At 46.6% G+C, this 27,642-nt stretch overlaps 1 protein-coding gene across 4 annotated transcripts; it reads right to left on the reverse strand.

The window, feature by feature from the left end:
• Nucleotides 1-270: 270 nt before the first annotated feature.
• On the reverse strand, nt 271-27,319 carry CD4 (CD4 molecule). 4 transcript variants are annotated; one of them, XM_066260521.1, is made up of 11 exons: nt 27,184-27,315; nt 21,885-22,041; nt 21,118-21,219; nt 20,814-20,978; nt 6,784-6,942; nt 6,105-6,350; nt 4,123-4,458; nt 3,151-3,351; nt 2,436-2,560; nt 2,063-2,212; nt 271-1,727 (listed from the first exon to the last, which is right to left on the reverse strand). In XM_066260521.1, the coding sequence occupies exons 3-10, from the start codon at nt 21,164-21,166 to the stop codon at nt 2,087-2,089; spliced, it is 1,407 nt and encodes a 468-aa protein (XP_066116618.1). In that variant the 5' UTR covers nt 21,167-21,219; nt 21,885-22,041; nt 27,184-27,315; the 3' UTR covers nt 271-1,727; nt 2,063-2,086. The 4 variants fall into 4 exon arrangements, with proteins under 4 accessions (XP_066116618.1, XP_066116627.1, XP_066116608.1 ...); XM_066260530.1 differs by lacking the exon at nt 21,885-22,041 and having other exon boundaries at nt 2,063-2,130; nt 27,184-27,319; XM_066260511.1 differs by lacking the exon at nt 21,885-22,041 and having other exon boundaries at nt 27,184-27,319.
• Between the last annotated feature and the right edge of the window lie 323 nt (nt 27,320-27,642).

The raw sequence follows: 27,642 nt of genomic DNA on the forward strand, positions 1-27,642 counted from the left end.
ACACACCCCTACGGACTCTCCCCCCTCAGTGCATCACACACGCGTGACTACAAAGCCTTAGCCTCACACACACATGTGCAGGGCCCTTTGGGGTGGGTAGGTGGGCAGTTAGTCTCCAAAGGATTTTTTTCTCTAGAGAAACCTCTTCTTCCTGGCGCAAGCCTGGCAAACCCTGCTCTGAAGATTCTGGGTCCTCAGAGACCAGCGCGCGCGCGCACACACACACCTCTCTCACACATACACGCACACACACAAATGAAGAAGAGCATGTTCTTTACAGTAAGTTTATTGTATTTTCTGTCAGCTCAGGGAGTTAGGCACGGGGAGTGGGCAGGGATACAAAGCGAGCAGTGAGGAGCTCTGGCAGCAGTTGGGTGTTCTTGGAAGAGGCAAGCAGAGAAGAAAGGGAAAGGGCACAGGGACTGTGGGAGATGGTGAGAAAAGAATGGAAGGGGAGGCAGAGGAGCCCAGGGACCCTGAGAGAACTGGATCAAGAAAAAGAGGAGGGATACATGTAACCTTAATTTTCCTGTATCCTGAATGGTTTGGGGGAAGGACAAAGGAGTGTGTAGGGCAGGGTGGGGCCGACTGGGGTGCCCAGTGCTATCACCCTTCACAGGAAGTCCTCTCGAAGGGCTTACTCTCAGGCCAGTGCCCCATCCCATACCCCTGGCAAAGCTCACCTTCTAGAAAGTTCTGCACAAGGTGAGTGGTGGGTCACTAGCTACTCTCTCCTACAGAGTCTGCGCTCCCAGTCTGTGCTCTGATTAGAGCAGAAGGCGTTGTCCTCTAGTAACAGGACCTGCCTCCAACCAGTAATGAAGCAAATATTTTAGGTAGGGAGGCCCTCCTCCATGTTCCTGACTCTCTGAAGCAGGCCCTCCCTGAGGGGTATGCTCCTGTGAATCCTAACGTACATACTGGGCATCTGTGACTAGCCCGCTGCAGAGATCTGTGAGACATTTGTTACTATGTCCAAGAAACAGTGGTAGAACTAGGGGTCAAGCAGTCTGGGCCAGTTGCGACTCCAGTACTTACTAGCTTTGTGACCTTGGACAATCATTGACCTCTCTGAATTCCATTTCTGATCTATAACCTGTAGATGCTAATCTTGGTCCTGTCACTATCAGCCTTGTAGGATTTTCATAAGGTTTAAATAGACAAAGGATAGGAAACTGGTTTATACACTGAGTGTGCTATTTGGGTGATAAGGAATTGTGTTTGCACAAGTATGAGCTGTGTACTTGGGTGTGTGTCAGAATGGAACAGTGGAGCCTTTAGCTCTGGATCTGTCTTTGACTGGCTGTGTGATCATGTACTAGTCCTTGCCCTCTCTTATCCCAAGGTTCTTCCATGTAAAATGACAGTTCTGTGCTTTGTGCTTCTGACATCCAGCCTCACACTCCAGGCCAGGCAGGGCTGGTCCTGCATGTTTCCTTGGCATCCAAGTGGACAGTGAGGGAGAGAGTTGACAAGAAATAATCAAAGAAGGGTCAGGGTTAAACTAAAAAGGGAAGGGGGAAGCAGTAGCGTGAGTAAGTCTCTGGAAGAAGAGACTCGGCCACCTCTGGCAGGAGATGCCAGAGGCGCTGGGATCTGCTACATTCATCTGGTCCGCAGGCCCAGGAGCCCAGAGCAAATGCAGGGTAGACAGCTGGGGAGGCTGTGAGTGGAAAGCTCCCCTTGGCCTGGTGCCTCAAATGAGACTACATGTTTTCTGGAATCGACTGCAGGAAAAAAGAATAAGTGGAGCAAATCTCTTCCTCCCCCACTCCTTTGAATTCTAGAACCTCCATGGCTCCCAGACCCCTTTTCTCTTCCAGTATGGTGACGGCCTCTGGGCCCAGTTGCCGGCCGGCCACGTCCTCCTTTCACCTTCTGTTTGCTTCTTACCTCCTCAGCCATCCCTTTGCACCTTTCTCCCTCCATCACTTCCCTTAGCCCCACCTCCTCACCTCTCCCTCCCTCCCTCCTCCTCCCCTGCCCTCTCTCCTTCCCCCTCCTGCCCTCCTCTCAGCCCTCCCATTCTCAGCACCCTTCTTCCCCCTCCCCAGTTCCTTACTGGGGGCATTGGCAGGTCTTCTTCTCACTGAGGAGTCTCTTGATCTGAGACATCCGCTCTGCCTGGCGCTGTCCAGGAAGAAGGAGGGGAGTTGTGAGGGTCCCAGGCCTCCAGAAGGGAGGTGCCCCTTGGAGGGGGGAGTGGGGAAAGCTGGGAGAGGAGAAGCAGATACTGTGGCTGAGGCCATCTGTCCCCGAGTTAACTCTACTCCTTCCAGCCTCTCCCCTCCCTGGGATCTGGGATAGAGCCCAGTCGGCAGTAAGGGAACTCAGTGGTGGACATAGAGAAACAGCAGAAGTAGGTCACGTAGGCAGGATACCCTTGTTGCTATGTGTGTGTTGTGGGAGCGAGAAAGGTCTGGGGGCTCACTCACCCTTCGGTACCGACACTTGACACAGCAGAAGATGCAGAACCCAGTAAAAATCAGAAAGCCTGCAGTTGCCCCCAGCACAATGGCCAGGAGCTTTGGCCAGGCCCGGATTAATTCTGGGGGCAAAACTGTAAGAGAGAGAGGTGTGTTCAGCTCATTACCTCCCATCAATGCACAGAGCACTCCGGAGGGCCTGTGAAGGCCTGGCTGCCCAGCTCCACTTGGCTCTGATCTCAGCACTGGGAGAGTGGGGCGGGGCCCCTTGGGGTCTCACAGGCCACGGGGCTGGGAGGGAAGGTCTGGGGAAGGGTTTTAAGGTTAAGAGACTGCAAGGCACTCTGGGGAGCTAGGAGCAGCGGTCTAGTCTGTATGCCTTGCATGTGTGTGCACACACACATGTACGTGTACACACACACACACACACACACACGAGTGCTTGTGGAAGGGTTTGGAAAAGAGCCAGAATGGGGACTTCTTGACCAGGTGGGCCCCTTTCTTAGGCTGTAGACGTTAGGGAGGTGAGAACTTGCAGGACTACAGGTGGGCACCCAGAGCCCAGGACTCCCCACCTCATCTTACCACCCCTGTATCTAAGCACCACACACATAACCCACCTATCCCAAGGCAGGTGGGAGGCTGGGACTCTGGGTGGTCTCCACCAACCCTGGGCAGGTCCCGCAGCTAAGGAGGCAGGGGCTCAGGGTTAAGCCTCACTCACCCTCAACCTCGGATTTCAGCAGGACTTTGTTCTCCCCGGTCAGTAGACACTGCCATGTCCCCATCTCAGGGTCTGTCACCTTCACCAGATTCTGCTGATTTGAGACCTTTGCAGCTTGGTTGTTCAGCTTTAAGCTCAGCATCAGCTTGGGGGAGCTGGGCCCCAGCACCTCACAGGTCAGTTGGTTCTGGGACTTAGTCACTGTAGAGGGACAGGAGCCTGAGGTTAGGAGGCTGGACCCCTGCGTTCCTGGCACCTGCATGCTCTGAGGGGAATCAGCAGAACAATCAAAATGACACTTCACGTGGGCATTCCTCTTTTAGCCTCTCAGAGCACATTTCCATGTAGTTCTAATAGAGAAAACACAGTTTTTTAGGTCCAACAGTCTTGGGTTCAAATCCCAGCCCCGCTGCTTACTATCCGTGTGTCCCTGAGCAAGTTACTTAGCAACTCGAGCCCTGGATGATTATTAAATGCACAAATATTTGTAAAGCTCTTGAACGGGGCCTGACATGTAGGAAGCATGAAGCATTAGCCATTATTACTTGTGGAGTTGTGATGATTAAGGAAATAGAGAAGTGAAGAACTCAGAAAAGCCCGACATTATCATCATCACTGTCCCACTCAGAGCAGGGTTTGTTATCCTCGTTAGGGGGAAGCAGGTACATGCAGAGGTAGGGAGTTTAGCCGGGCACACAGAGGACGGGGCGGAGGCAGAACTAGAACCCTGGTTATCAACACAATGCCCTTTGGGGACTGTTGGTGGAATGTGCCCAAGGCTGGCTCACAGATGTCAGGGAAGGACATACAGATTCCAGTTATAGTTCAAAATCAGCCCCCAAACCAGTGGGCCCTGAACTAGCTGCCTCAGACAACCAGGGCTTCGGTGTCATATCCTGCCTTAGCAGGAGCCCTGGGGCAAGCCCCTCCACCTCCAGCCCCTTCCTTTCCCTTCTCAGCCCAGCTCCTCACTTCTCAGCATCACAAGCTTCACTTCTTGATGCAACTGCCCCGTGCTGAGAGACAGGGTCAGGTTTCCAGAACCAGCATCCTGCAGGGAGGGCTGAAGGAGGCTGAAGCTGAGCGGGAGGGTCTCCTTCAACCGGATCTTCCGGTTTTGGTGAACCTTCTTCACAGACACCTTCCTGTTCTCCAAGGAGAAGGTGATCCAGGACTGCAAGGAGGAAGCCCCCTCCTCCTGCCACCTCAGCTCTCCGTCCAGACTTTCAACTTCAAAGTTAAGTGGGAAGGAGAACTCCACTGGCTCTCCCTCTTTTGCATAGAATGTGTTAGAGACCTTCTGGAAAGCTGGAGGTGGGAAGAGAAAGAACCTGGATTAGAAGCAGAACTTTATGATTCCATACATAGGTGGGACATAAAAATGAGACTCAGAGACATGGACAAGAGTGTGGGGGTTACAGTGGAGGGAGGGGAGGAGAGGGAGGGGGTTGGGGGAGGGGAGGGTCACAAAGAAAACCAGTTAGAAGGTGACGGAAGACAATTGGACTTTGGGTGATGGGAATGCAGCATAATCAAATGTCAAAATAACCTAGAGATGTTTTCTCTGAACATATGTACCCTGATTTATCAATGTCACCCCATTAAAATTAATAAAAAAAGAGAGAGAAAAAAAAAGAAGCAGATAGAATGATGAGGGTATAGGAGAGAGGGGTAGGCATGAGGTGGGCGCAGCAAAGAGATGGAAGGAGACCAGGGGCATCTAAACACCCAGGGTGCCATTTCAGGCCCTTAAATTCCCATCTACCCCTCCAACCTTCTCTCATCTCTCTCCCCTAGTGTGCTCCCTTGGCAGTGCCTCCTCCCCCTGGAAGCCCTCCTAGAACAGCCCAGCCAGAGGGAGACCTCTCCCTCTTCAGGATCCCTGGAGCACAGAGGGTATTTGGCCTACATTAAATAGACGCTTAACACCCTTCACAAGATAAGAGCAAACACTTACATAGAGCTTACTACAGGGATAGTCAACCTTTTTATACCTACCGCCCACTTTTGTATCTCTGTTAGTAGTAAAATTTTCTAACCGCCCACAGGTTCCACAGTAATGGTGATTTATAAAGTAGGGAAGTAACTTTACTTTATAAAATTTATAAAGCAGAGTTACAGCAAGTTAAAGCATATAATAATAACTACTTACCAAGTACTTTATGTCGGATTTTTGCTAAGTTTGGCAGAATAAAGCCTTATAAAACAACTTACTATAGTTAAATCTATCTCTTTATTTATACTTTGGTTGCTCCGCTACCACCCACCATGAAAGCTGGAACGCCCACTAGTGGGCAGTAGGGACCAGGTTGACTACCACTGGCTTACTATGTACCAAGAAGCACTGTTCTTACATAGTATATTAATTCTTACCATAACACTACAAGCTGCATGCTATCACAGAGAGCATTCACCTCTGTTTTACAGAAACCAAGGCACAGAGAGGTTCAGTAACTTGCCCAAGGTTAAGGCAGAGCCAGGATTTGAATCTGAATCCGGACCCTACCTTACCTGTGTCACACAAGCATTTAGACAGCATCTGAAGTAACCTGCATTCTGGGCTCTCAGTTTCCTCACAGTGCTTAGCTTAGAATTCTAAAGGTGACATGGAATTTCTTCAGGCCTGGCTACTGTTCCCAAATAAGTAGATTTGCCACCTTGGTGGGAGTGGGGAGCTGAGGCAACAAAGGAAATAGATGTCCTTGACATTCCTCCTGTGGGGCCTCCTCCAGAAGTCTCTGGGGCCCCTCCTATCCTTACATTCCCGCACCCCTTCCTCCCTCCCTGTCCACCACCTTGAGGTAGAGAGGGCCCAGTGTATCCCTCTGGATAGAGGGAGCCTGGCCCCAGCCTCCCTCTGTGCCCAGTACCAGACTCTGCAGCAGAGCAGGGAGGGAGGGTCCGTCAGCCTCTGAGGCAGGGGGGTGTCTGCAGGAAAGAGAAGCAACTCTTACCCAGCACTAAGATGTTTATTTTGAACACCAGTGTCTTCGTGTCCTTCGAGACGGTGCACATCAAGGTGCCACTCTCCTGCAACTCCCGCTGGGACAGTGAGAGGCTCTTGCCCCCATTCTGCCTTTTATTTCCTGGACCTTCCCATTTTATTGAAGGGTTAGTATCATGGGAGCTCTCCAAGGTCAGGGTCAGGCTCTGCCCGGGCAGCAGGCGGATGTTGCTTCCGGTCTCCGAATTGGCATTCACTGTGGAGGGAGCAGGCCACCTGTGTCACACACACACTATCCCTGAGAAGGGAAGAAACCAGGAAACCAAGAGTGCCCCTTCATCATCCCTGTCCCAACATCCCTCTTCCAGCTAACAGCCAGCTAGCTGCCCAGCCCCAGCCCTGGCAGGCTTCTCTCTCCCCTCCTCGGCCCTTCCCCTTCTTCCTTTGTCTCTCCCCCTCCTTCCTAGGGTTCCTGCCCCTCTCCTTTCTTCTCTCCAGGTCTCCTCCTCTCCTTCCTGCCTGCCTCAAGGCCTGAGGAGGGTCTGAGGAAGATGTGGTGGCCAGTCTTATCTGGCTTTGGACTATTGATGTACTGTTAGCTCAGGCCCTGCTTTTGGTGAAGGGATGGGAAGGGGAGAAGGAGATTGGATTGGCTGGAGGTGTTGACACCTCAGGCCTGCCCTACTCACAGCTGAATACCAGCAATTCCACTTCTGTTGCCTTGTTCTCTACTTCACAGATATAAATCCCTGAATCTGCTATCTCAAGATTCTTGATGACCAGAGGAAAGGATCCTTGATCCCACATGAGTTTTCTTGATTCGATGCGTTGTTTCAGCTTGGAAGAACCTGGGAATAGAAGTCACATGGAGGAAACTGGAGTATTCTAAAGACACAGCACCCCTGGTGAAGGCAAGGCCACAACTCCTCTGATCTGAGTTGCTAACTTCCTGCAGATATGCCCTCATCCTAGTCAGAGCACCCCAGGCTGGCGAGTAGGTCCCATCACATTCGTTTACCTGGACAGGACAAGATCTCACTAATCCAGAATAAACACTGTATTTAGGGAACACCAACTCCTACTTGCCAAATACTTTCCATACATTATCTCAGATATTTCTTGGTATTGCATAACAATTCCAAGAAATAGTTACTGTTTTGCTTATTTTGCAGATAAGGAAACTGCAATTTAGAGGGATTAAGTAGCTGCCCCAACGCAATGTCAGCAGAAATATAAACCAGTACAATTCCTTTGGAAAGTAATTTGTAATATCTACCAGAATTCCAAATGCACATGCAAAACTAAATGTCCACCAAGAGCCTGACCAGGTGGTGGTGCAGTGGTTAGAGTGTCGGACTGGGATGCAGAAGACCCAGGTTCGAGACCCCGAGGTCACCAGCTTGAGCGCGGGCTCATCTGGCTTGAGCAAAGCTCACCAGCTAGGACCCAAAGTTGCTGGCTTGAGAAAGGGGTTACTCGGTCTGCTGAAGGCCCACAGTCAAGGCACATATGAGAAAGCAATCAATGAACAACTAAGGTGTTGCAACGAAAAACTGATGATTAATGCTTCTCATCTCTCTCCGTTCCTGTCTGTGTATCCCTCTCTCTGTCTCTGTAGAAAAAAAAATGTCCACCAAGAAAGGATAGGTTAAACAAATTATAGTTCATCCATAGCATTCAGTGGAATGCTATAAAAGAAGAGTGAGGAGCTCTTTCTATACTGCAATGGAATAATATCTAAGAAACATCATCCATTAACTGAATAAAGCAAAATATTAAACAGGCTACTATTTGTTTAAAAAGAAAAGGGCAATTTATCTATGTATCTATCTATCTATTTATCTATCTTGTATATGAACAAATATTTATAGAAGTAAACATAAGAAAATGGTAACCTTGGTTGCCTCTTGGAGATAGGAAGTGAATACCCTTGACACAGGTGTGGGAGGAGGGCTTTTCACTATATACCCTTTTCTGCCTTTTGGATTTTGACTCTGGTAAGTGATGGAGTAGGATTAAAATTCAGGCCTGTCAAGTACACCATGCAGTCTGTCTCCGGGAAGTTCCTCAGGCATAGACACGTGGTCTCCTGCAGTCTCCTCTTTTAGTATCTAACAACCATCACCGCCACCAGGAAGTTCTCATTAGCTAACCATTTTCAAGTGCAGTGGTAGCTCTAGAATTCCCGTGGAGTAAGGCTTTAGCAAACACACGGGTTTTTACTTAGAGGGCATGTCTGCAGGGATGGGAAGAAGGTGGCTGAAATAAAGCTCCTCCCGTCAACCCCCTCGGCACCAGCTCTGCCTCCCTGAACCATCCTAGGCCCTTGGCGTGGGAGACTGCATGTTATGTTGGCCATGCATTCTCCCTTCTCTCTTTTTCCAGACCTCATAGCCCCCCCCCCCCAGGCTCACCCTCTCCAGGAGACCTTCCCAGAGAGCCGGGAGCCCTGGGACCGGCCCAGCCCCGCTTTCCCTCCAGTACACTCAACACCCCTTTCACTTGTCCCTTCAGTTGTTCCCACCCTACTTACTCTTTCCCTTGGAGCTACACGTTGGTTTAGTTCCTCAAGTTTTCCGGCTATATTTCCCTACCATATTCTTTCACAGTTTACCAAACTTCTTGAAAGAGTAGCCTTCTCTAGTTCTGCCCCATGTGTACCTCTTTTGATTCTTTCCCCCATATCTAAGTAAGTGCCATTCTCTTTTCTTCATTTTCGACTCTTGTTCTGGCATCTACGTTTACGTTTCACCCCAGACTCTGCCTTGGATCCTCCCCCGCGTTTCTGTTGGTATTCTAGATTCCACTGCCTCCTGTCTGCTGCAGATCACTCCCAAATTGCTATTCCCAACTGCAATCTTTCTCCTCAATTCTGGGCCCACATTTTCAGTAGCTCAAGGGATAATTTTTTGTGCATGTGATAGAGACAGAGGGACAGATAAGGACAGACAGGCAGGAAGGGAGAAAGATGAGAAGCATCAATTCTTCGTTGCAGCTCCTTAGTTGTTCATTGATTGATTTCTCATATGTGCCTTGACCGAGGGGCTGCAGCAAAGTGAGTGACACCTTGCTTAAGCCAGTGACCTTTGTGCTCAAACCAGTGGCCTCGGGATTTTGAACTTGGGTCCTCTGCATCCCAGTCCAATGCTCTGTCCACTGTGCCACTGCCTGGTCAGGCAGCCCAAGGGATAATTTTATCGGATAAGCCTGACATCACCCAAAATAATGGTTCAAAATGAAATGCATCATTCCTTCCCTAAAATAACTCTTCTTCCTTGCTGTCTTTTCCCCTTCTGGGCTCATGATGGTCCACTTTGCCAAGCTGTCCCATACTTTGCAAAAGTGATTTTTCAGGATAATGTGAAAGGATAATGTGAGAGGTCTATGGATGTGGTTGAGTCTGGGATAAATTCACAGAGGAGATCAGTGTTGAACCAAGACTTAAAAGACCAGTGGACTAGAGGGAAGAGGAGTGGTGAAGACCTCTAAAAATGAGGGAAAGCTCCAGGGGGCCACCACCTTGAAGGAGTGGGGAAACCAGCTGGGTGTGGAGTTTCTGGCTGGGAAGCTGTGGGAAGTGATGCTAGGGGTGAATGTCAGGCAGAAATTTCTGGGCTTAGTCTAATGGACTAGGGAGTGACATGTAGAGTATTGCTTTGGAAGTTAGTGCTGCAAAAGGTAGAAGGGAAATCAAAGTAGAAGAGACTAGTTAGTAGCAGAGAGATTACCAGGTGTGTGGCCTTGGTGGATGATAGCGACATTCACATGGGACAAAGAAGATGAAACAGAAAAGCACTTCCAAAGTGAGGAATAGCCATAGTTGGGGATGGATAGGAAACCAGGGATTAAAGTAGAAAAAAAATCTTGTAATTTTTATCTATTGATTTTAGAGAGAGGAAGGGAGAAAGAGAGAAAGAGAGAGAAACATTAGCTTGTTTTTCCACTTATTTATACATTCATTGGTTGATTCTTGTGTGTGCACTGACCAGGGATCAAACCCACAACCTTGGCATATGGGGACTACACTCTAACCAACCTAACTATCTTGCCAGGGCCAAAGTAGAAAAAGCCTTGACTCTGTGGTTCAGAACTAGAGGAACCAGGAGATTGATACTGACTTTGTCAGAGATCAGGAAGTTGGGAATCTCCAATGAGAAAGAGAACAGATGCGTCAACACAAAAGACTTAAGAATTTTTAGGAGCACATTTTTCCATCTCACAAATGATCAAAGAAATGCAAATTAAAATAACAGTGATATATTTTTTTAACTGTCTAGTTAGCAAAAAGAAAAAGATGCTGGCCTGTGGTGGCACAGTGGATAAAGCATTGACCTGGAATGCTGAGGTCTCTGGTTCAAGACCCCTGACTTGCCCAGCCAAGGAGAGAAGCAATAGGAGTTGATGCTTCTCATTCCCTCCCCCCTCTATCTCTCTCTCTTCCTCTCCCCAAACTTAATAAATCTTAAAAGAGAAAAAAATTTAAATAATACTATTCAGTGCTGGCAAGGGCACCAGTGAGAGAAGCACACTGCATTCACTAGACTCACTGCAAATGAATAGAACTTTTCTGGAAGCAATGGTGCACAGTGCACACCAACTGTTGTTTTAGATTTTTATTTATTGATTTTACAGAGAGAAGAGAGAGAGGGAAGGGAGAGCAAGAAGTATAACTCATAGTCACTTCACTTTAGTTGTTCATTGATTCCCTGTGGTATGTGCCTTGACCACTCAAGCACAGGGTTTTAAACCAGTGACCTTAGCATTTCAGTTCAATGCTCTATCCACAAGCCAGGCTACACTAACTGTTTTTGAAAGTTCATATCCTTAGCTTGACCTGTGGTTGTGCAGTAGTTAGAGCATCAACCTGGAACGCTGAGGTCACTGGGTTGAAACCCTGAGATGGCTCTGGCTGGTTATCTCAGTTGGTTAAGAGCGTTGTCTGGAAACAAGGAGGCTGTGGGTTTGATCCTTGGTCAGCACACACAGGAAGCAACCAACGAATGCACAACTCAGTGGAACAACAAATGAGTACTTCCTTTCCGCATCTCCTTTCTCTGGTCTCTATCAATAAATTAAAAAAAAAAAAGGATAGCTCTGTTGGTTTTCATTGGAGTACCCCCTCCCAGAGCATGGAGGTTGAGGGTTTGATTCCCCTGTCAGGGCACATACAGGTGCAGCTTGATGTTCCTATCTTTCTCTTCCTCCCTCTCTCTCAAAAAGGAAAAAGAAGGAGGAGGAAGAGGAGGAGGAGGAGGGGGGGGAGAAACCCTGAAGTAACCAGCTTGAACATGGGGTCGCCAACTTGAATGTAGCATTGCTGGCTTGAGTGAGGGGTCATCTACACCAGTGGTCCCCAACCTTTTTTGGGCCACGGACCGGTTTAATGTCAGAAAATATTTTCACGGACCGGCCTTTAGGGTGGGATGGATAAATGCACAAAATAAAATTATGCAACTGGCGTAAAAATAATTGTCGAACTTACGAGACAAGTGTCAAGAGTGAGTCTTAGACGGATGTAACAGAGGGAATCTGGTCATTTATTAAAAATAAAACATCGTTCAGACTTAAATATAAATAAAATGGAAATAATGTAAGTTATTTATTCTTTCTCTGCGGACCGGTACCAAATGGCCCACGGACCGGTACCGGTCCGCGGCCCAGGGGTTGGGGACCACTGATCTACACGATACCGAAGGTCACCAGCCTGAGAAAGGAGTTGCTAGCTCAGCTTGAGCCTGAGATCTAATCCCCAGTCAAGGCAGGTAAGAGAAGCAATCAATGCATAACTAAAGCGAAGCAACTATGAGTTGATGCTTTTTACTTTCTTTTTCTCCATCTCTCTTCCTTCCTGTCTTTAAAAAATTTTTTTTCTAAAGAAAAAAAAAGTTCATATTCTTAATTTCACTTCTAAAACTTTATTCTTTTTTTATTTTATTTATTGACTTTAGAGAGAGGAAGAAAGAGAGAAAGGGGGGAGAAGCAGGAAGCATTAACTCATAGTAGTTGCTTCCTGTATGTGCCTTGACCGGTCAAGCCCAGGGTTTTAAACTGGCAACCTCAGTGTTCCAGGTCAACACTTTATTCACTGTGCCACCACAGGTCAGGCTCTAGAACTTTATTCTTAAAACAATAATTTTAAAAATTCAAACTAAAATAGGAGTACAAAAGTAATAACTATAGTGTTGTTAATAGGGTACAACTTTAGACAAGAGGATAATGGCTACATATTAGTGTACACAAATTCAATAGAATAATAGGGTGGCACCAAAAATAATATTTATAAATAAATTTTAATGAAATGGAATTTTTTTTGAGTTATGTTAAGCTAATCTTTATTTTTTAAGTTTGTTATTTGAATTAGAAAAATCATACAGACTCAACACTTCCTCTATCCCTGGCCCACCTTTCTAACCCTGCTGTAAACAGTTTGGTGTGGATTCCTGCATGCTTTTTTCTTAGCTTATGCAAACATATATTCACATTTTATTTTTTTATTTTTAGAGAGAGAGAGGGAGAAAAACATCAATTGTTACTCCACTTAGTTGTACCTTGATTCCGTCTCATTCATGCCTTGACTGGGGATCAAGCCAGCAACCCTGACCTCAAGCCAGTGACCTTGGGTTTTGAATTGGCAAACTTGGCGCTTGGAGTCAATGCTCTATCCACTGCACCACTACCAGTCAGGTTGTATTTTTATTTATTTATTTTATTTTTTATTTTTTATTTTTACAGTGACAGAGAGAGAGAGTCAGAGAGAGGGATAGATAGGGACAGAGAGAGATTAGAAGCATCAATCATTAGTTTTTAATTGCGACACCTTAGTTGTTCATTGATTGCTTTCTCATATGTCCCTTGACCGTGGGGCTGCAGCAGACCGAGTGACCCCTTGCTTGAGCCAGCTCCTTTGGGTCCAAACTGGTGAGCTTTGCTCAAACCAGATGAGCCCTTGCTCAAGCTGGCAACCTTGGGGTCTCGAACCTGGGTCCTTCGCATCCTAGTCCACTGCACCACCACCCAGTCAGGCAGGTTGTATTTTTTAAATTAAAGTGAGAGTACTGTATTTCCCCATGTATAAGATGCTCCCATGTATAAGATGCACCTTTATTCTGGGGCCCAAAATTTGAAAAAAAAATGTATTCCATAAAGTTATTGAACTCAAGTTTTATTCATCTACAACAATGAGCGCAAAAACAAGCGTGAAAAAGAGAGAAATGCAAGTTAAAAAATCTACAACCACTGTATAAGACACACCCAGTTTTTAGACCCCAATTTTTTTTTTAAAAGGTGCATCTTATACATGGGGAAATATGGTATATTAACATATATACCTTACTTTTTCCACTTAAGAAAATATGCTTGAGATTGTACATGTAGAACTTTTCATTCTTTTTTGTGGGCCACAGTGTTTTTCTCTGGTGTTTGGCTGAAGTAGAGCAGTTATTATCTAAAAGTGTTTTATCTAAGTTGCTCTTTTCCTGGTCCTTTGGCTAGAGAAAATGGGCTTTTGTTGAGGCTTATTTTGTCTGTGCCCATTGGTGTTTCCAGATTGCCAGCTTTTTCAGCTCCAAGACTGGTATATATACAGCACCAAGGAAACTCACTACATATTGTTCCTCAGGTCCTGAGGTCCCTACCAGTCTGCCCTCTTCTCTGCACCTTTCAAAATACTCTTTTGTTAGTTCTATACATAATGTCCAGGGTTTTCAGTTGTACTTACTGAGAGGAACAGCAAAAAGTATGTTACTATGCACTCAATTGTGTCTCTTCAAATTTCATATGTTGAGGCCCTAACACTATATGTGATGGTACTTGGAGATGGGGCCTTTGGGAAGTAATTAGATTTAGATGAGGGTGTGAGGATGGGACCTTCAAGATGTGATTAGTGTCCTTATAAGAAAAGGCACTGGAGCCCTGGCTGGATAGCTCAGTTGGTTGGAGTGTTGTCCTGATACGCCAAGGTTGTAGGTTTGGTCTTGGGTCAGGGCACATGCAAGAATCAAACAATACATGCATAATAAGTGGAACAACAAAGCAATGTTTCTCTCTCTCTCTCTCTCTCTCATCAAATTTAAGCCTTGTCTGGTTAGCTTTGTTGGTTAGAGCATTGTCCTGAAGCATAGGGGTTGCCGGTTAGATCCCCGGTCAGGGCACATACAGGAACAGATTGATGCTCTTGTCTCTCTCTCTCTCTCTCTCCCTTTCTCTCTTTCTAAAATTAATTTAAAAGATTTTTAATCAAATTTTAAAAATTTTTAAATAAAAGACATGCATGACCAGTGGTGGCACAATGGATAGAGCATTGATCTGGTACAATGAAGTCCCAGGTTCGAAACTTTATGGTTGCTGGCTTGAGCATGGCACATCTGGCCTGAGTGTGGGATTATAGATATGATCATGTCATGTGGTCACTGGTTTGAGCCCAAGGTCGCTGGCTTGAGCAAAGAGTCACTGGCTCAGCCACCCCCCTACCCCTGTTAGGTGCATATGAGAAGCAATCAATGAACAACTAAAGTGCCGCAACTCTCAGTTGATGCTTCTCATCTCTCTCCCATTCTCTCTCTCTCAAAATAATTAATAATAATAATAAAATATAAAAGACACTGAAAAGCTTGCTTTCTCTCTCTCTACCATGTGAAGACACAGCAAGAAGGCACCATCTTTGACCCAGTCATCCCACTCATAAGAATATATCTCAAGGACACATATCACCGACTGAAAGAAAGAAATGCACCCCCATGTTTATGGCAGCATTGTTCACAATAGCGAAGAACTGGAAACAGCCCAAGTGTCCATCAGTGGATGAGCGAATTAAAAAGTTGTGGTATAGGCCCTGGACGGTTGGCTCAGTGGTAGAGCGTTGGCCTGGCGTGCAGGAGTCCTGTGTTCGATTCCCGGCCAGGGCACACAGGAGAAGCGCCCATCTGCTTCTCCACCCCTCCCTCCTCTCTGTCTCTCTCTTCCCCTCCCACAGCCAAGGCTCCATTGGAGCAAAGATGGCCCGGGCGCTGGGGATGGCTCTGTGGCCTCTGCCTCAGGCGCTAGAATGGCTCTGGTTGCAACAGAGCGATGCCCCAGAGGGGCAGAACATCGCCCCCTGGTGGGCATGCCGGGTGGATCCTGGTTGGGCGCATGCGGGAGTCTGTCTGACTGCCTCCCCGTTTCCAACTTAGGAAAAATAAAAATAAAAATAAATAAATAAATAAATAAATAAATAAATAAATAAATAAAAAAAAAGCTGTGGTATATATACAATGGAATACTATGGGGCTACGAGGAAGAAGGAAATATTACCTTTTGCAACAATATGGATGGACCTGGAAACTAATATATGTATATGTTGAGTGAAATAAGCCAAGCAGAGAAAGAAAAATATCAAATGACCTCACTCATTTTAGGAATCCAAGAAACAATGTGAACTGAGGAATGGAATTAAACCTGAAGGGAAGGGGGGAGGGAGCTGTTGGGAGGGGGGTAGGGGAGATGTTGGGAGGAATACGGGGAAGGGGGGATGCTTTTGGGGAGACACTAGAATCTATGTAAACACAATAAATAAATAAATTAATTTTTTTTTAATTTCGGGTTTGTTTTTTGTTTTGTTTTTTTAGAGACAGAGAGTGAGTCAGAGAGAGGGATAGACAAGGACAGACAAGACAGGAACGGAGAGATGAGAAGCATCAATCATCAGTTTTTCGTTGCGATACCTTAGTTGTTCATTGATTGCTTTCTCATATGTGCCTTGACTGCAGGCCTTCAGCAGACCAAATAACCCCTTGCATAAGTCAGCAACCTTAGGTCCAAGCTGGTGAACTTTTGCTCAAACCAGATGAGCCCGTGCTCAAGCTGGCGACCTCCGGGTCTCAAACCTGGGTCTTCAGCATCCCAGTCCGATGCTCTATCCACTGCGCCACCACCTGGTCAGGCAAATTAATTAATTTTTAAAAAAAGGCACCATCTGCAGGCCAGGAATAGAGGCTTTCGGAACCCAACCATGCTGGCACCTTCATCTCAGAGTTCCAACCTGCAGGACTGTGAGAAAATAAACTTCTGTTTTTTGAGTGATCCAGTCTGTGGCATTTTGTTATAGCAGCCCAAGCAGAATAATGTATACATCTACTTCATTTTCCTGAAAGCCTTCATGTTTTAAATTGTATTATTTTATTGCACAAACACAATTGAATTTGTATGCACACACACTGTGAAGAGCTCCTCCCCTTTAAAATATGTAAATGAGCATATTTGGATTAACTCAGGTTACAGAGATCAGAACTAACAACTGACTCATACACAAATATGCCCCAAAATGTCTTTTAAACCTGCAGTTATGCTCTAGGGTAAAGGATGCAATTTATAACATTTATCAAGCTCTGTAGAAATGAGTCATTTTATAGTAATAGTCTATTGTATTTACATATATACATGAAAACCCTCAGTTTTAAATTTTTTTATTTTCTCAAAAGAAGAAGCTGAGAGAGAGAGAAGAGAACGTCAATCTGTTCCTGTATGTGCCCTGACCGAGGATAGAACAGGCAACCTCTGTGCTTCAAGACGATGCTCTAGTCTAACCAACCAAGCCATCCGGCCAGGGCAGCCCTCATTTTTTTATTACCTGCATAATTTCCCACAATTGTACTATAATTCAACTCTTTCCTCACTAATTAGTATTCAAGTTGAATTCTATTCTCTCATTTTATAAACAATACTTATAATAACAGCCTTGCATAGATATCACAAAATATTAACAATTTTATTTCTTTGTGTGTGTGTATGTGTGACAGAGACAGAGAGAAAGACAGAGAAAGGGACAGATAGGGACAGACAGAAAGAGAGAGATGAGTAGTATCAATTCTTTGTTGCAGCACCTTACCTGTTCATAGATTGCTTTCTCATATGTGCCTTGACCGGGGGGCTACAGCAGACCAAGTGACCCTTTACTCAAGCCAGCGACCTTGAGTTCAAGCTGTGCTCAAACCAGGTGAGCACCCACTCAAGCTGGTAACCTCTTAGATTTAAACCTGGATCCTCTGCGTCCCAGTCTGAAGCTCTATCCACTGTGCCACCACCTGGTCAGGCACAGTTTTATTTCTGTCAAATAGATTTTCCAGAATAGCTGCTACTAGGTAAAAGGGTTATAGAATTTTGTATTTATTAAACATTGCCAGATTACTTGTAAAATTAAGTCTACTTGATCATCCCATCATTATATAATGTTATTAAGGAGTAGCATAAAGGTATAGACAGTAAAATATCAACTATGTACATAACATGTACTATATTTGCCACTCTAAACAAAGATTGGAAGGAAATAAATTAAATGTTAGCAGGGAATAGCTGAGTGCTGGAAGTATGTGTCTATTTTATTTTCTTCCTTATTATTTTCTGCATTTGCCAAATAGTTTGTAATGAGGATGTAATACTCCTAAAACCTGAAGAAAAAAACAGTAATATCAATAAAATTTGTATAAAGGAAGTAATATATTGGAAGGTGTGAATTAAAACACAGTCAAGTCTTATTATAGCAAAGCAATTTCAGCAAAATTTGTGTAACAAAAAGATATCTAAAGAGCACGCTGACCTGGCCCACCAATTTCACTTCTAAGAATTTATCTTACAAAGAAATTTGCATATGTGTCCAAGATACAAGGTTTGATTCACTGCAGAATTGTTTGGCAGCAATAAACTGAAAACAGCCTAAATGTCCAACAATATGGGATTAGTCAAATAAATTGTGGTGTAATTATACAAAAAAACTATATAGTCACTGAAAAGAAATGAAGTAGAAATATACACAGATAGCTAGCTAGCTATAGATTGTTCTACATATGAATATAGAACAACCTTCAAAATAGCTGTCTAATTAAAAAACAAAACAGGTCCTGGCCGGTTAGCTTAGTCAGTTAGAGTATTGTCCTGAAATATCAAGGTTGTGGGTTCAATCCTGGGTTAGGGTACATATAGAAAGCAACCAGTGAGTGCACAACTAAGTGGAACAACAAAATGAATTATTTTCTCTCTCTCTCTCCCCCTTTCCTCTCTCTGTCTCTCTAAAAGAAATCAACTAAATAAATAAATCCATATATACATACATATATACATACATACAAGGTTAGAACCAGGTGTGAGCTATGGTATGCTCACCACTTGAATGTCTCTTTTGTTTTCACTCTATTTTATTCCCAACATCTATAACATTACTTAGCAATTGTAGGCATGAGAGAAAGAGAGAGAGAGGATGAACTGATAATTTAAGAGAAGAGGGGACTAGCATGACCAGGAGATCATGCAGTGGATAGAGCATCAGCCCAGGACACTGAGGACCCAGGTTCAAAACCCTAAGGTCACCGGCTTGAGTGTGTGCTCACCGGCTTGAGTGCAGGGTCACCAGCTTGAGTGTGGGATCATAGACATGACCCCATGGTGGCTGGCCTGAGCCTAAAGGTTGCTGGCTTGAGCAAGGGGTCACTGACTTGGCTGGAGCCCCTGGGTCAAGGCATACATGAGAAAGCAATCAATGAACAACTAAGGAGCTGCAACTATAAGTTGATGCTTCTCATCTCTCTCTCTCTCTCACACACACACACACAAAATAAATAAATAGAGAGAGAGAGAGAGTAGGGGACCAAATACATACGGGCTTCTACATGCATAGTTCATCTCTTGAAAGAAACAAAAAGTGATTAAAACAGTTGTTTCTATGGAACAGAGCTAAGAAACTAGGGATCACAAGTAAGAGGGAGATTTATTGTCACTGTATATCATTTGCACAGCTTTAAATTTTTACCAGGTACCGGTATTATTTTTTTCAAGTTATTTTAACTTTAGAATTAATCAGAATAAATAACCCAACAAAAATTCAGCTTATTTTAAGCAATTTAGCAGAATAAAATTCTAGGACAGAAAAATCACTTGCAAAGTTTGTGAGAGCTGTAGCCCTGAGCTCTGTCCAAGGGTGTGATTATACAATGGGCACCAGGAGTCCTTGGTCCAGGGGAGACTACAAGTTAGTTTGATCATCAGGGCTTCTTGAAACAGCTGTCTGAAGGAAGACAAGACATGGCCCACAAGGGGCAGTTAATCTAGTTATCCTGCTAATTTCTGCTTTGTGTTTTTATCAGCCTAGGATCAGGAACTGAGAGTTTTGTTAATTTTAGGGAATGGCTTTTTCTTTATGTTCAGACCAGAAGAGTGGATCTGGGTGTTTGAAATGTGACTCTGGAAGCCCAGCAAGAAGGAGCTTTTTCCCCCTGAAAGGGGAGATGTCTATCTTCAAGGAAGATGGTTTCCTATGCACTGTGGTCAATTCAAGTTTGTCTGCAATGAGGATAGCTTTCTACATGGCAGCCTCGGCATGAAAATGGAAAGACCAAAGCTCCAATCAGCTCTGTCTCTAACTGGCTACAAAAGCTCAGGTCAGGATTTCCTCTTCCTGGACCTGTTTCCTCACTAGTAAAATCAGTCTTGGACTGGAGCCATATTTCCCAGACTTCAACCATTCACATACCTTATACATGGCTTTGGCCAAACCTACCAATCCTGTTTATGCAACTTTTTTTTTTAAGTAATTTATTTTATTTTATTTATTTATTTTTTATTTTTTTATTTTTAGAGAGGAGAGAGAGAGGGAGAGAGAGAGACAGAGAAGGAGAGAGAGGAGAGAAAGACAGAGAGAGAGAGAGAAGGGGGGAGGAGCTGGAAGCATCAACTCCCATATGTGCCTTGACCAGGCAGGCTCAGGGCTTCGAACCGGCAACCTCAGCATTTCCAGGTCGACGCTTTATCCACTGCGCCACCACAGATCAGGCTATGCAACTTTTTTTTTTAAGATTTTTTATTTTTTGATTTTTAGTGAGAGGTAGGGAGAGAGAGAAAAAGGGGGGAGGAGCAGGAAGCATCCACTCATAGTAGTTGCTTCCTGTATGTGCCTTGACCAGGCAAGCCCAGGGTTTTGAACCAGCAACCTCAGCACTCTAGATCAGCACCTTATCCACTGCCACCATAGGCCAGGCATGTAACATTGTTAAATGAATTCTTTTTTTTTTTTTTTTTTGTTAGGTTTTTTTTTTTTTTTTTTTTTTTTGTATTTTTCTGAAGCTAGAAATGGGGAGAGACAGTCAGACAGACTCCCGCATGCGCCCGACCGGGATCCACCCGGCACACCCACCAGGGGCGATGCTCTGCCCCTCCGGGGCGACGCTCTGCCGCGACCAGAGCCACTCTAGCGCCTGGGGCAGAGGCCAAGGAGCCATCCCCAGCGCCCGGGGCCATTTTTGCTCCAATGGAGCCTCGGGAGGGGAAGAGAGAGACAGAGAGGAAGGAGAGGGGGAGGGGTGGAGAAGCAGATGGGCGCTTCTCCTGTGTGCCCTGGCCGGGAATCGAACCCGGGACTTCTGCACGCCAGGCCGACGCTCTACCACTGAGCAAACCGGCCAGGGCCAAATGGATTCATTTTTTAAACTTAAATCAATTCGTTTAAAAAGGAAACTTTATATTGCTACAATAAACAGAAAGCCTGTATCACTTGACACAAACAGAAGGCAACTATAAAAACAACATAAAAACAATGTTATTATAATTATCCCTTAAAACCAACACTTGTATCTGAGTCTCTGTCAACCTGAACCCTCTGGGATCTCAGAGTTTACTAAGAGCAAAGCTCTGACACCAGGGATGTTTGATCCACAATGCTTTTTTTCTCCCTGGGTGGGGAGCAGGGCCACCTTACCTATAACTGGGAAGGTGCCCCGAATTCCCAGAATCTTGGTCCCAGAAGACTCTTTCCAGTTGAAGCTCATGCTCTTTTTCTGGGAAGCTTTGCAGGGCAGCTCCCCTGTGTCTCCTGCCTTAGCCAGCACCAGTTCTTTCCCCTGAGTGACCCCGGGAAGCGGTACTGGGTAGAAAAGAAGGTGGTCAGGCCTCAAACCAGTCATTGTCCCACCACTGCTCCATCCCTCACCTTTGCATTTCTCAGTCAGTGCCCCCTCCCATCCCAGGCCTTCGGCACCCACACCCCAAGTCTGAGCACTCACCCAGGTGCAGCAGCAGGAGCAGGTGCTTAAAAGAGTTTCCATGGTTCATTGTGGTGCTGAGGCAGGCAGGGACCTGGGCCTTCCCCTGCAGGAGGGTAGTGCCTGAGGGAGGTACTAAATGTTAGGCAGCAGGCATTTATTGAACCTGGGGCATATGGGGATGTTAGGCAATCTCTTTCTTCAGGAACCTGCAGCCAAGCCAGATTCTCAGTCTACCTCTAAGAAGACCCTCACCAGTATCTGCCACATAATGCTGGGCCCCGGCCAGGGGTGGGGTCCCTGCCAGTTGGAATCAGAAAAAGATTGATGGAGAAAGTGGCAAATTGGTAGGGACTGATGTCAGGGGGCCAAGCCAAGCCATGAGGGTCTTTGACTGGGAGTCTTGGACCTGCCCTGAGCCATGGGGATCCAGCAAAGGACTTTATGTAGAGAAGGACATGATTAGATATGCAAAATGGGTCCCTTGAGCTGCTGTATGAAAGAGGAATGGGAGGAGGCCAAGCACAAGAGTCAGGATTGTGACAATCCCGACAGAGAAGATAAGGCCTAAACTCAGACAGTGGTGGTAAGAATGTGGGGAAAGAGATTGACTTGAGGAACAGTTCTGAAGTGAGATTCCCAGGACTCGGGGTTTGATAGAGGCAGAGGATAGGGAGAGAAAGAACAGAGAGGAGGCCCTGCTCACTAGCCCACCCAGGCTATAATCACTCCCAGGGGGATGAGCATGACAGGCCTTTTCAGTGTTTAGATCAAAGAGCAAGCCTGACCTGTGGTGGCGCAGTGGATAAAGCGTCGACCTGGAAATGCTGAGGTCGCTGGTTCAAAACCCTGGGCTTGCCTGGTCAAGGCACATATGGGAGTTGATGCTTCCAGCTCCTCCCCTCTTCTCTGTCTCTCTCTCCTCTCTGTCTCTCTCTCTCCTCTCTAAAAATGAATAAATAAATTAATTTAAAAAACCCTTTATTAAAAAAAAAAGATAAAAGAGCAGGAGCCATTTAATGTGCTTGAGAGACTGTTGCTGGGTGGGGGTGAGGACTGCAGAAAAGTTCTGCCTAGACCTTGAGGAAGGGGCAGCATTAGGTCAGAGCAGAGATTCTCAAAGTGTGGTTTCAAATCAGCAGCAGCGTCACCTGGAAACTTGTTAGAAATGCAAGTGCTCAGGCCCCACCCAAACCTGCTGAATCAGAAACTGGGGGTGGGTCTAGCAGTCTGTGCTTTCACAGACCTCCAGCTGACTGATGCTCACTTGAAGACAAGGGGAAGGGCATCCCATCCCAAGGTGTGAAGAGGTGGTGGGGCTGTTCAAGGAGAGTTGGGAGTCAAGAGAGGGATGCTGGGAGCTGGGTCTTCCTGGTGAGGTTTGAGGGAAGATTTTTTTTTTTTTAAGCAAGAGAGAGACAGACAGATAGACAGGAAGGGAGAGAGATGAGAAGCATCAACTCACAGCACCTTAGTTGTTCATTGATTGCTTTTTCATATGTGCCTTCATGGGGTTGAGGGGGGCTCCAGCCGAGCCAGTGACCCCTTATTCGAAGCAGCAACCTTGGGCTCTAGCCAGCAACCCTGGGCTTCAAGCCAGTGACTTCTGGGTGGGGGAAGATTTAAAAAAAAATATTCTCCAGGCCCTGGCCGGTTGGCTCAGCGGTAGAGCGTCGGCCTGCCGTGCGGGGGACCCGGGTTCAGTTCCCGGCCAGGGCACATAGGAGAAGCGCCCATTTGCTTCTCCACCCCCCCTCCTTCCTCTCTGTCTCTCTCTTCCCCTCCCGCAGCCAAGGCTCCATTGGAGCAAAGATGGCCCGGGTGCTGGGGATGGCTCCTTGGCCTCTGCCCCAGGCACTAGAGTGGCTCTGGTCACGGCAGAGCGACGCCCCGGAGGGGCAGAGCATCGCCCCCTGGTGGGCAGAGCATCGCCCCCTGGTGGGCAGAGCATCGCTCCTGGTGGGTGTGCCGGGTGGATCCCGGTCGGGCGCATGCGGGAGTCTGTCTGACTGTCTCTCCCCGTTTCCAGCTTCAGAAAAGAAAAAAAAAATTCTCCAGGCCCTGAACAAATAACTCATTCGGTTAGAGCATTGTTCCATGCGCTAATGTTGCGGTTTTGATCCCCGGTCAGGGCACATACAAGAATTAACCAATGAATGCATAAATAAGTGGAAAAACAAATCGGTCTCTCCCTCTCTCTATCTCTAGCTCTATCTCTCTCCCTTCCTTCCTCTCTCTAAAAATTAAGAAACAAAACAAAACATTTGCCGTGGCCGTATAACTCAGTTGGTTAGCAGTGGTCGGCAAACTCATTAGTCAGCAGAGCCAAATATCAACAGTACAATGATTGAAATTTCTTTTGAGAGCCAAATTTTTAAACTTAAACTATATAGGTAGGTACATTCCTTATCAAGGTAGCGCCCGCACATGGTATTTTGTGGAAGAGCCACACTCAAGGGACCAAAGAGCTGCATGTGGCTCGTGAACCACGGTTTGCCAACCAGGGGGTTAGAGCATCGTTCAAAAGCCCAGAGGAAGCACAGAGGTTGCTGGTTCAATCCCTTGTTAGGGAACATACAGGAACAGATTGATGTTCTCTCTTACTGTCTCTTTCTCTCTCCCTTCCTCTCTGTCTCAAATCACTAAAAATAAACGTTAAAAAAAATTTTTTAATGCCTTCTCCAGTCAACCCATCTGCTTTGAAAGAACAATTACCCAGGGCCTAACACATAGTAGGGTCTCTATAGAATTTTTTTTAACCAGGGAAATAGGAAGCAAAAATGTCAGGAAGGAGGGTTCACAAAAGGAAGGAGGCTGGTCACGGGGTGCAGCTGTTTACAAGCTAGTTTGGGGCAGGGAAGCGCTGAGGGGAAGGCTGAGTGAGACAGAGGGTTGGGGGCACTCTTACATCTGAAGTGGTTCCTACTGTCCCCTCATCCCAGACTCATGGTGTCTTAGGTGAGCAGAGAGTGAAGGGGTCTCCTGTGGGATATCCCTACCCTGGTGCTCAAATTCAGCTTAGGTGCTTGAGGAAATTGGGATGTTTCTGACCTTTCCCCTAATGGTGGTCATCTGTTCTTCCCTCCTCCGTGATCCTGGGGTCTTTGCAAGGACCACTCCCAGCTCCCTGCACTGCCCCAGCCCACACCCAGGGCTCAGCTCAGTGCAGCGGGCTATGGGTTTCCAGCTGCTGCTTGCTTTGGTGCCTTGGGCTTCCGCTACCACCCCAGAGAGCTGGCCTTTGATTCCCACATCCTCAGCCTCCCCAGAGGCGCTCTGCCCCAAGTAAAGCAGCATCCTGTACACCACAGTCCCCTGAGAGGGGTTGGGAGGGCTTGTTGGTCCTCAAGGTCCTGGTGCTTCTCTCTCTCTCTCTCTCTCTCTCTCTCTCTCCCTGTTTCTCTGCTCACATCTGAGCTTTCTGTGTCTACGTCTCCCCACGTTGATGTGGACACATATCTTCAACTCCCTGGGTCTCTGTCTCTCTTCCTCGGTGCCTCATCCGCCAGGAGGGATTTGCTTGCAAATCTCTCCTGGTTTTGCTTGCAGCGCCCCTTGCCTTTTCTCTTGTTTCATTTCTCCCCATTCCAGCTGCCACCAAGCTCTAGTCCTCTTTCTTGCCTGTAAACAGGCATCTAGGCCTCGGGTTGGAATGCAAGCTGTCAACAAAGTTTGATTTGAAGGGAGCTTGCAGAGCACAGCCTGGAGCTGAGGGGTGGATACAAAGGGGAGAGCTGCACGCTGGACAAAGGGAAAGGGACAGATTCAGAGAAACTCGCAGACACCCTGGGGGCTGATGACAGGAAGATGGGAGGGAAAGCCCAAGGTAGAGAGAGACCCAGAGCAGCTCATTAAAGCAACAGCTACACTCGGCACAGTCCATGATCACACACAAAGCCCAGGGGAGTACAAACAAGGTGGAAGCAGAGGCAAAGAGACGAAGAAATTCTGAGGCGTAAGACCCATGCATAGTGCAGTCGACCAAAAGAGAGACAGAAAACAAGGGAGCGATGAGACCAAAATGGAAACACACAGTGCACATTCAGAGCCCTTGAGGCTCCTGCTGCCCTCACCCTGGCACCTGAGATGGGAAGAGGAGCGAGGCTGGGGAAAGGAAGAGGGCACAGCCCCACCACAGCGAAAGCCTGTGGTTCTACAGGCACTTTTATCTTCTCCCCATGGTCCCCAGTCAGCTCCCTCAAGCCCAGCCACGGATGTGCCCCCCGCCACACACACCTTCTCCACTGCTGACTGGTTTCATGTAACTTCCTAGATATCACGACCCCTCTAAGGGACCCTTGTGGTTCAGTGGTTGCAACCTCCGCCATCCTCTCCTTGGCCTCAGACGCCCACACTGGGGGAGCCGTGCCCTCCCTCCTTCCCCTGTCCCCCGAAAGGTGCAGAACAGAGCTCGACCTTAGAGCCTTACAAACCTAGGCTCCCATCTGCCTTCTCCCAGCACCCACCCTCATCAAGCTTATTTCATTCAACAACGTCTTATTTCATTATTCAGTGTCTAAAATGTGCAAAGTCCTTGGTCTACCTAACTCCCTCACGGCCACCTCACCACTATGGCCAGGATTGAGGCCTAAGGCACTGAGAGGCTTCTGCCTAGAACCAGTTGGTGGGGGGAGTTTTTATTTCAAGGTAGACTTTTTCTATACAAGTGCCTCCACACTGAAAGAGCAAAGTCATCTGGTGAGTTGTCTCTGGCCCTGACCTCTGGGAACTCTCTCATCTGAGGTTAAGAGGGCGGCCATTTTGTATAACCCTACAGAATCTAGTGTAGCCCAAGAAATTATTTGTCAAAACATGAAAAAAACCCAGTGATCTCCCCTATCAGGTTCCACTCTCAGCCTCATACTATTAAATATCTGCCCCACGGAGCAGGACATTCAGGAGGAGATATTTCACCAAGGACAAAATCTTTGAATTAAGGAGAATGGGTGGGGTCTTTCTATTTTGAGGAATATGATGGTACTGAGGAGGATCCTCTCTCAGGACATGTCTACAAAGGAAAGGCAGAGGACGCCTTGGGTATGCGGCTGGCCATGGAGGTCTTAGGAGAGAAGAAGTCTAAGGCTGCGGAGTTGTATAAGGTATCGCATCTTGAGGGGTATCACATCTTGAGTGCTCCCCACACCTGACCAAATCCAGGGTAGGGAAGGGGTCTGCATATCTTTTTCTAACCCTCTAGCTTCCTTTTCCAGAGCAGCTAAAACACCTAAAACCAATTCTCTTAGAGCCAATTTTTCCAGTGACGTATTTACCTAAAAATGCACATCTATCATTTTTACAGCATTTTGTATGTAATGCTCAATTTCAACCCTCTTTGAGAATTTGAGCTTTTCCATCTCATTAATCATTTTAAAGCTAATTAAAAGAGAAGTGCCTTTAGCTATACATTTCAAAAATCCTAAAAATGTATAAAAGTAGACAAAAACGTAAAAACACATATAAACAGAAAAGATAATTAGCAGAGGCTGCATCAGTCATGTGCCCTATGAAGTGCTGCAAATGACTTTTGGGGTGACTTTTTTGGTGATTGTGTCATTGGCAAATTGATTTTGAAAGAATTGCCTCTACTTCTCTTTTCTTTCTCTTTTTTTCTCTTTTCCTGGCTTTTCCCTTTGTTTCCTCTTTTTTCATTTATCTTTTATAGGCCTCCTCCCTCTGTAATATTTGTTCTATTTCTTTCCCACTCCTTTCTTCTTTCTTTCCTCTTGTCCTCCCTCTCCCTGTCTTCATCTTCTTCACTCCCATAGCTAATTGCCTTCCACTGCCTTTCTCAGCCTGAGGGCTGAGTTCCCACTTTTTCTCTGATTTTGCAATCTGAGTCAACACCCCTCTGAGGAGCTCCTGGTCTGGGCACTGAGCTGCACATGGTGGAGACAAGGAGAGGGGTTTGGCATAGTCCTTGGCCTTTTGAGGCTCACAGTCCCAATGGGAGATCACTGCTCATGAAAGCAAGAGAAGGCGGCCAGAGCTGTGGGCAGAGACCTGGGAGTCTAGTACATTCCAACGCACCTGCTGCCACGTTCTCCTCCCCTTCCCAGACCTGCAGAAAGGAATGAAGCTGAGTCTTACCTCTAGGCCTGTGTCTTTTGTCTCCCTGTGTCTGCTTCTCGCACAGGTGTGCCTATGTGAGGGCTGGGAGCTCTGGCACCAGGAGCCCACTGGGGAGAGTGCTTGCTACTCCTGCAGAGCTGCAAGTAACGAAGAAACAGGAAGCCCAGTAGTGAGGCTCCTCCACACCCCGGACCTGGGCCGGGCCCCAACGTCACCATCTGGGGCTGGGGTCCCCACCCCCAAGCCTGTTGGAGAAGATGTCAAAGTGAAAATACCAAAGTCAAGGGAAAAAGTTAAGCAGAATCAGGCTGCCCAGAGCGTCATAGGCTTCTTGTTGGGTGGCAAGAAAAAGTGTCACTGCACTTTTTTGTTAGGTGGCGAAAAGAAGATTCTGTCTGTGATACTGCAGTCTGGCCCGGGCTTCAGGGAAAGAAGTGGGAGGCGAGCAGAGGGCATATGAGAACAGCTGTGGTAAGA

Source organism: Saccopteryx bilineata, chromosome 1 (assembly GCF_036850765.1).
Source record: "Saccopteryx bilineata isolate mSacBil1 chromosome 1, mSacBil1_pri_phased_curated, whole genome shotgun sequence".
NCBI classification, from domain to species: domain Eukaryota; kingdom Metazoa; phylum Chordata; class Mammalia; order Chiroptera; family Emballonuridae; genus Saccopteryx; species Saccopteryx bilineata.

Coding starts and splice junctions, on each gene's coding strand:
- CD4 (XM_066260511.1), bottom strand. CDS start 21,166: ATGAACCATGGAAACTCTTTTAAGCACCTGCTCCTGCTGCTGCACCTG. Junction 4,459..6,104: donor AATAAACATCTTAGTGCTGG/GTAAGAGTTGCT, acceptor TCCCACCTCCAG/CTTTCCAGAAGGTCTCTAAC. Junction 2,213..2,435: donor TCAAGTGTCGGTACCGAAGG/GTGAGTGAGCCC, acceptor CTCCTCTCCCAG/CTTTCCCCACTCCCCCCTCC.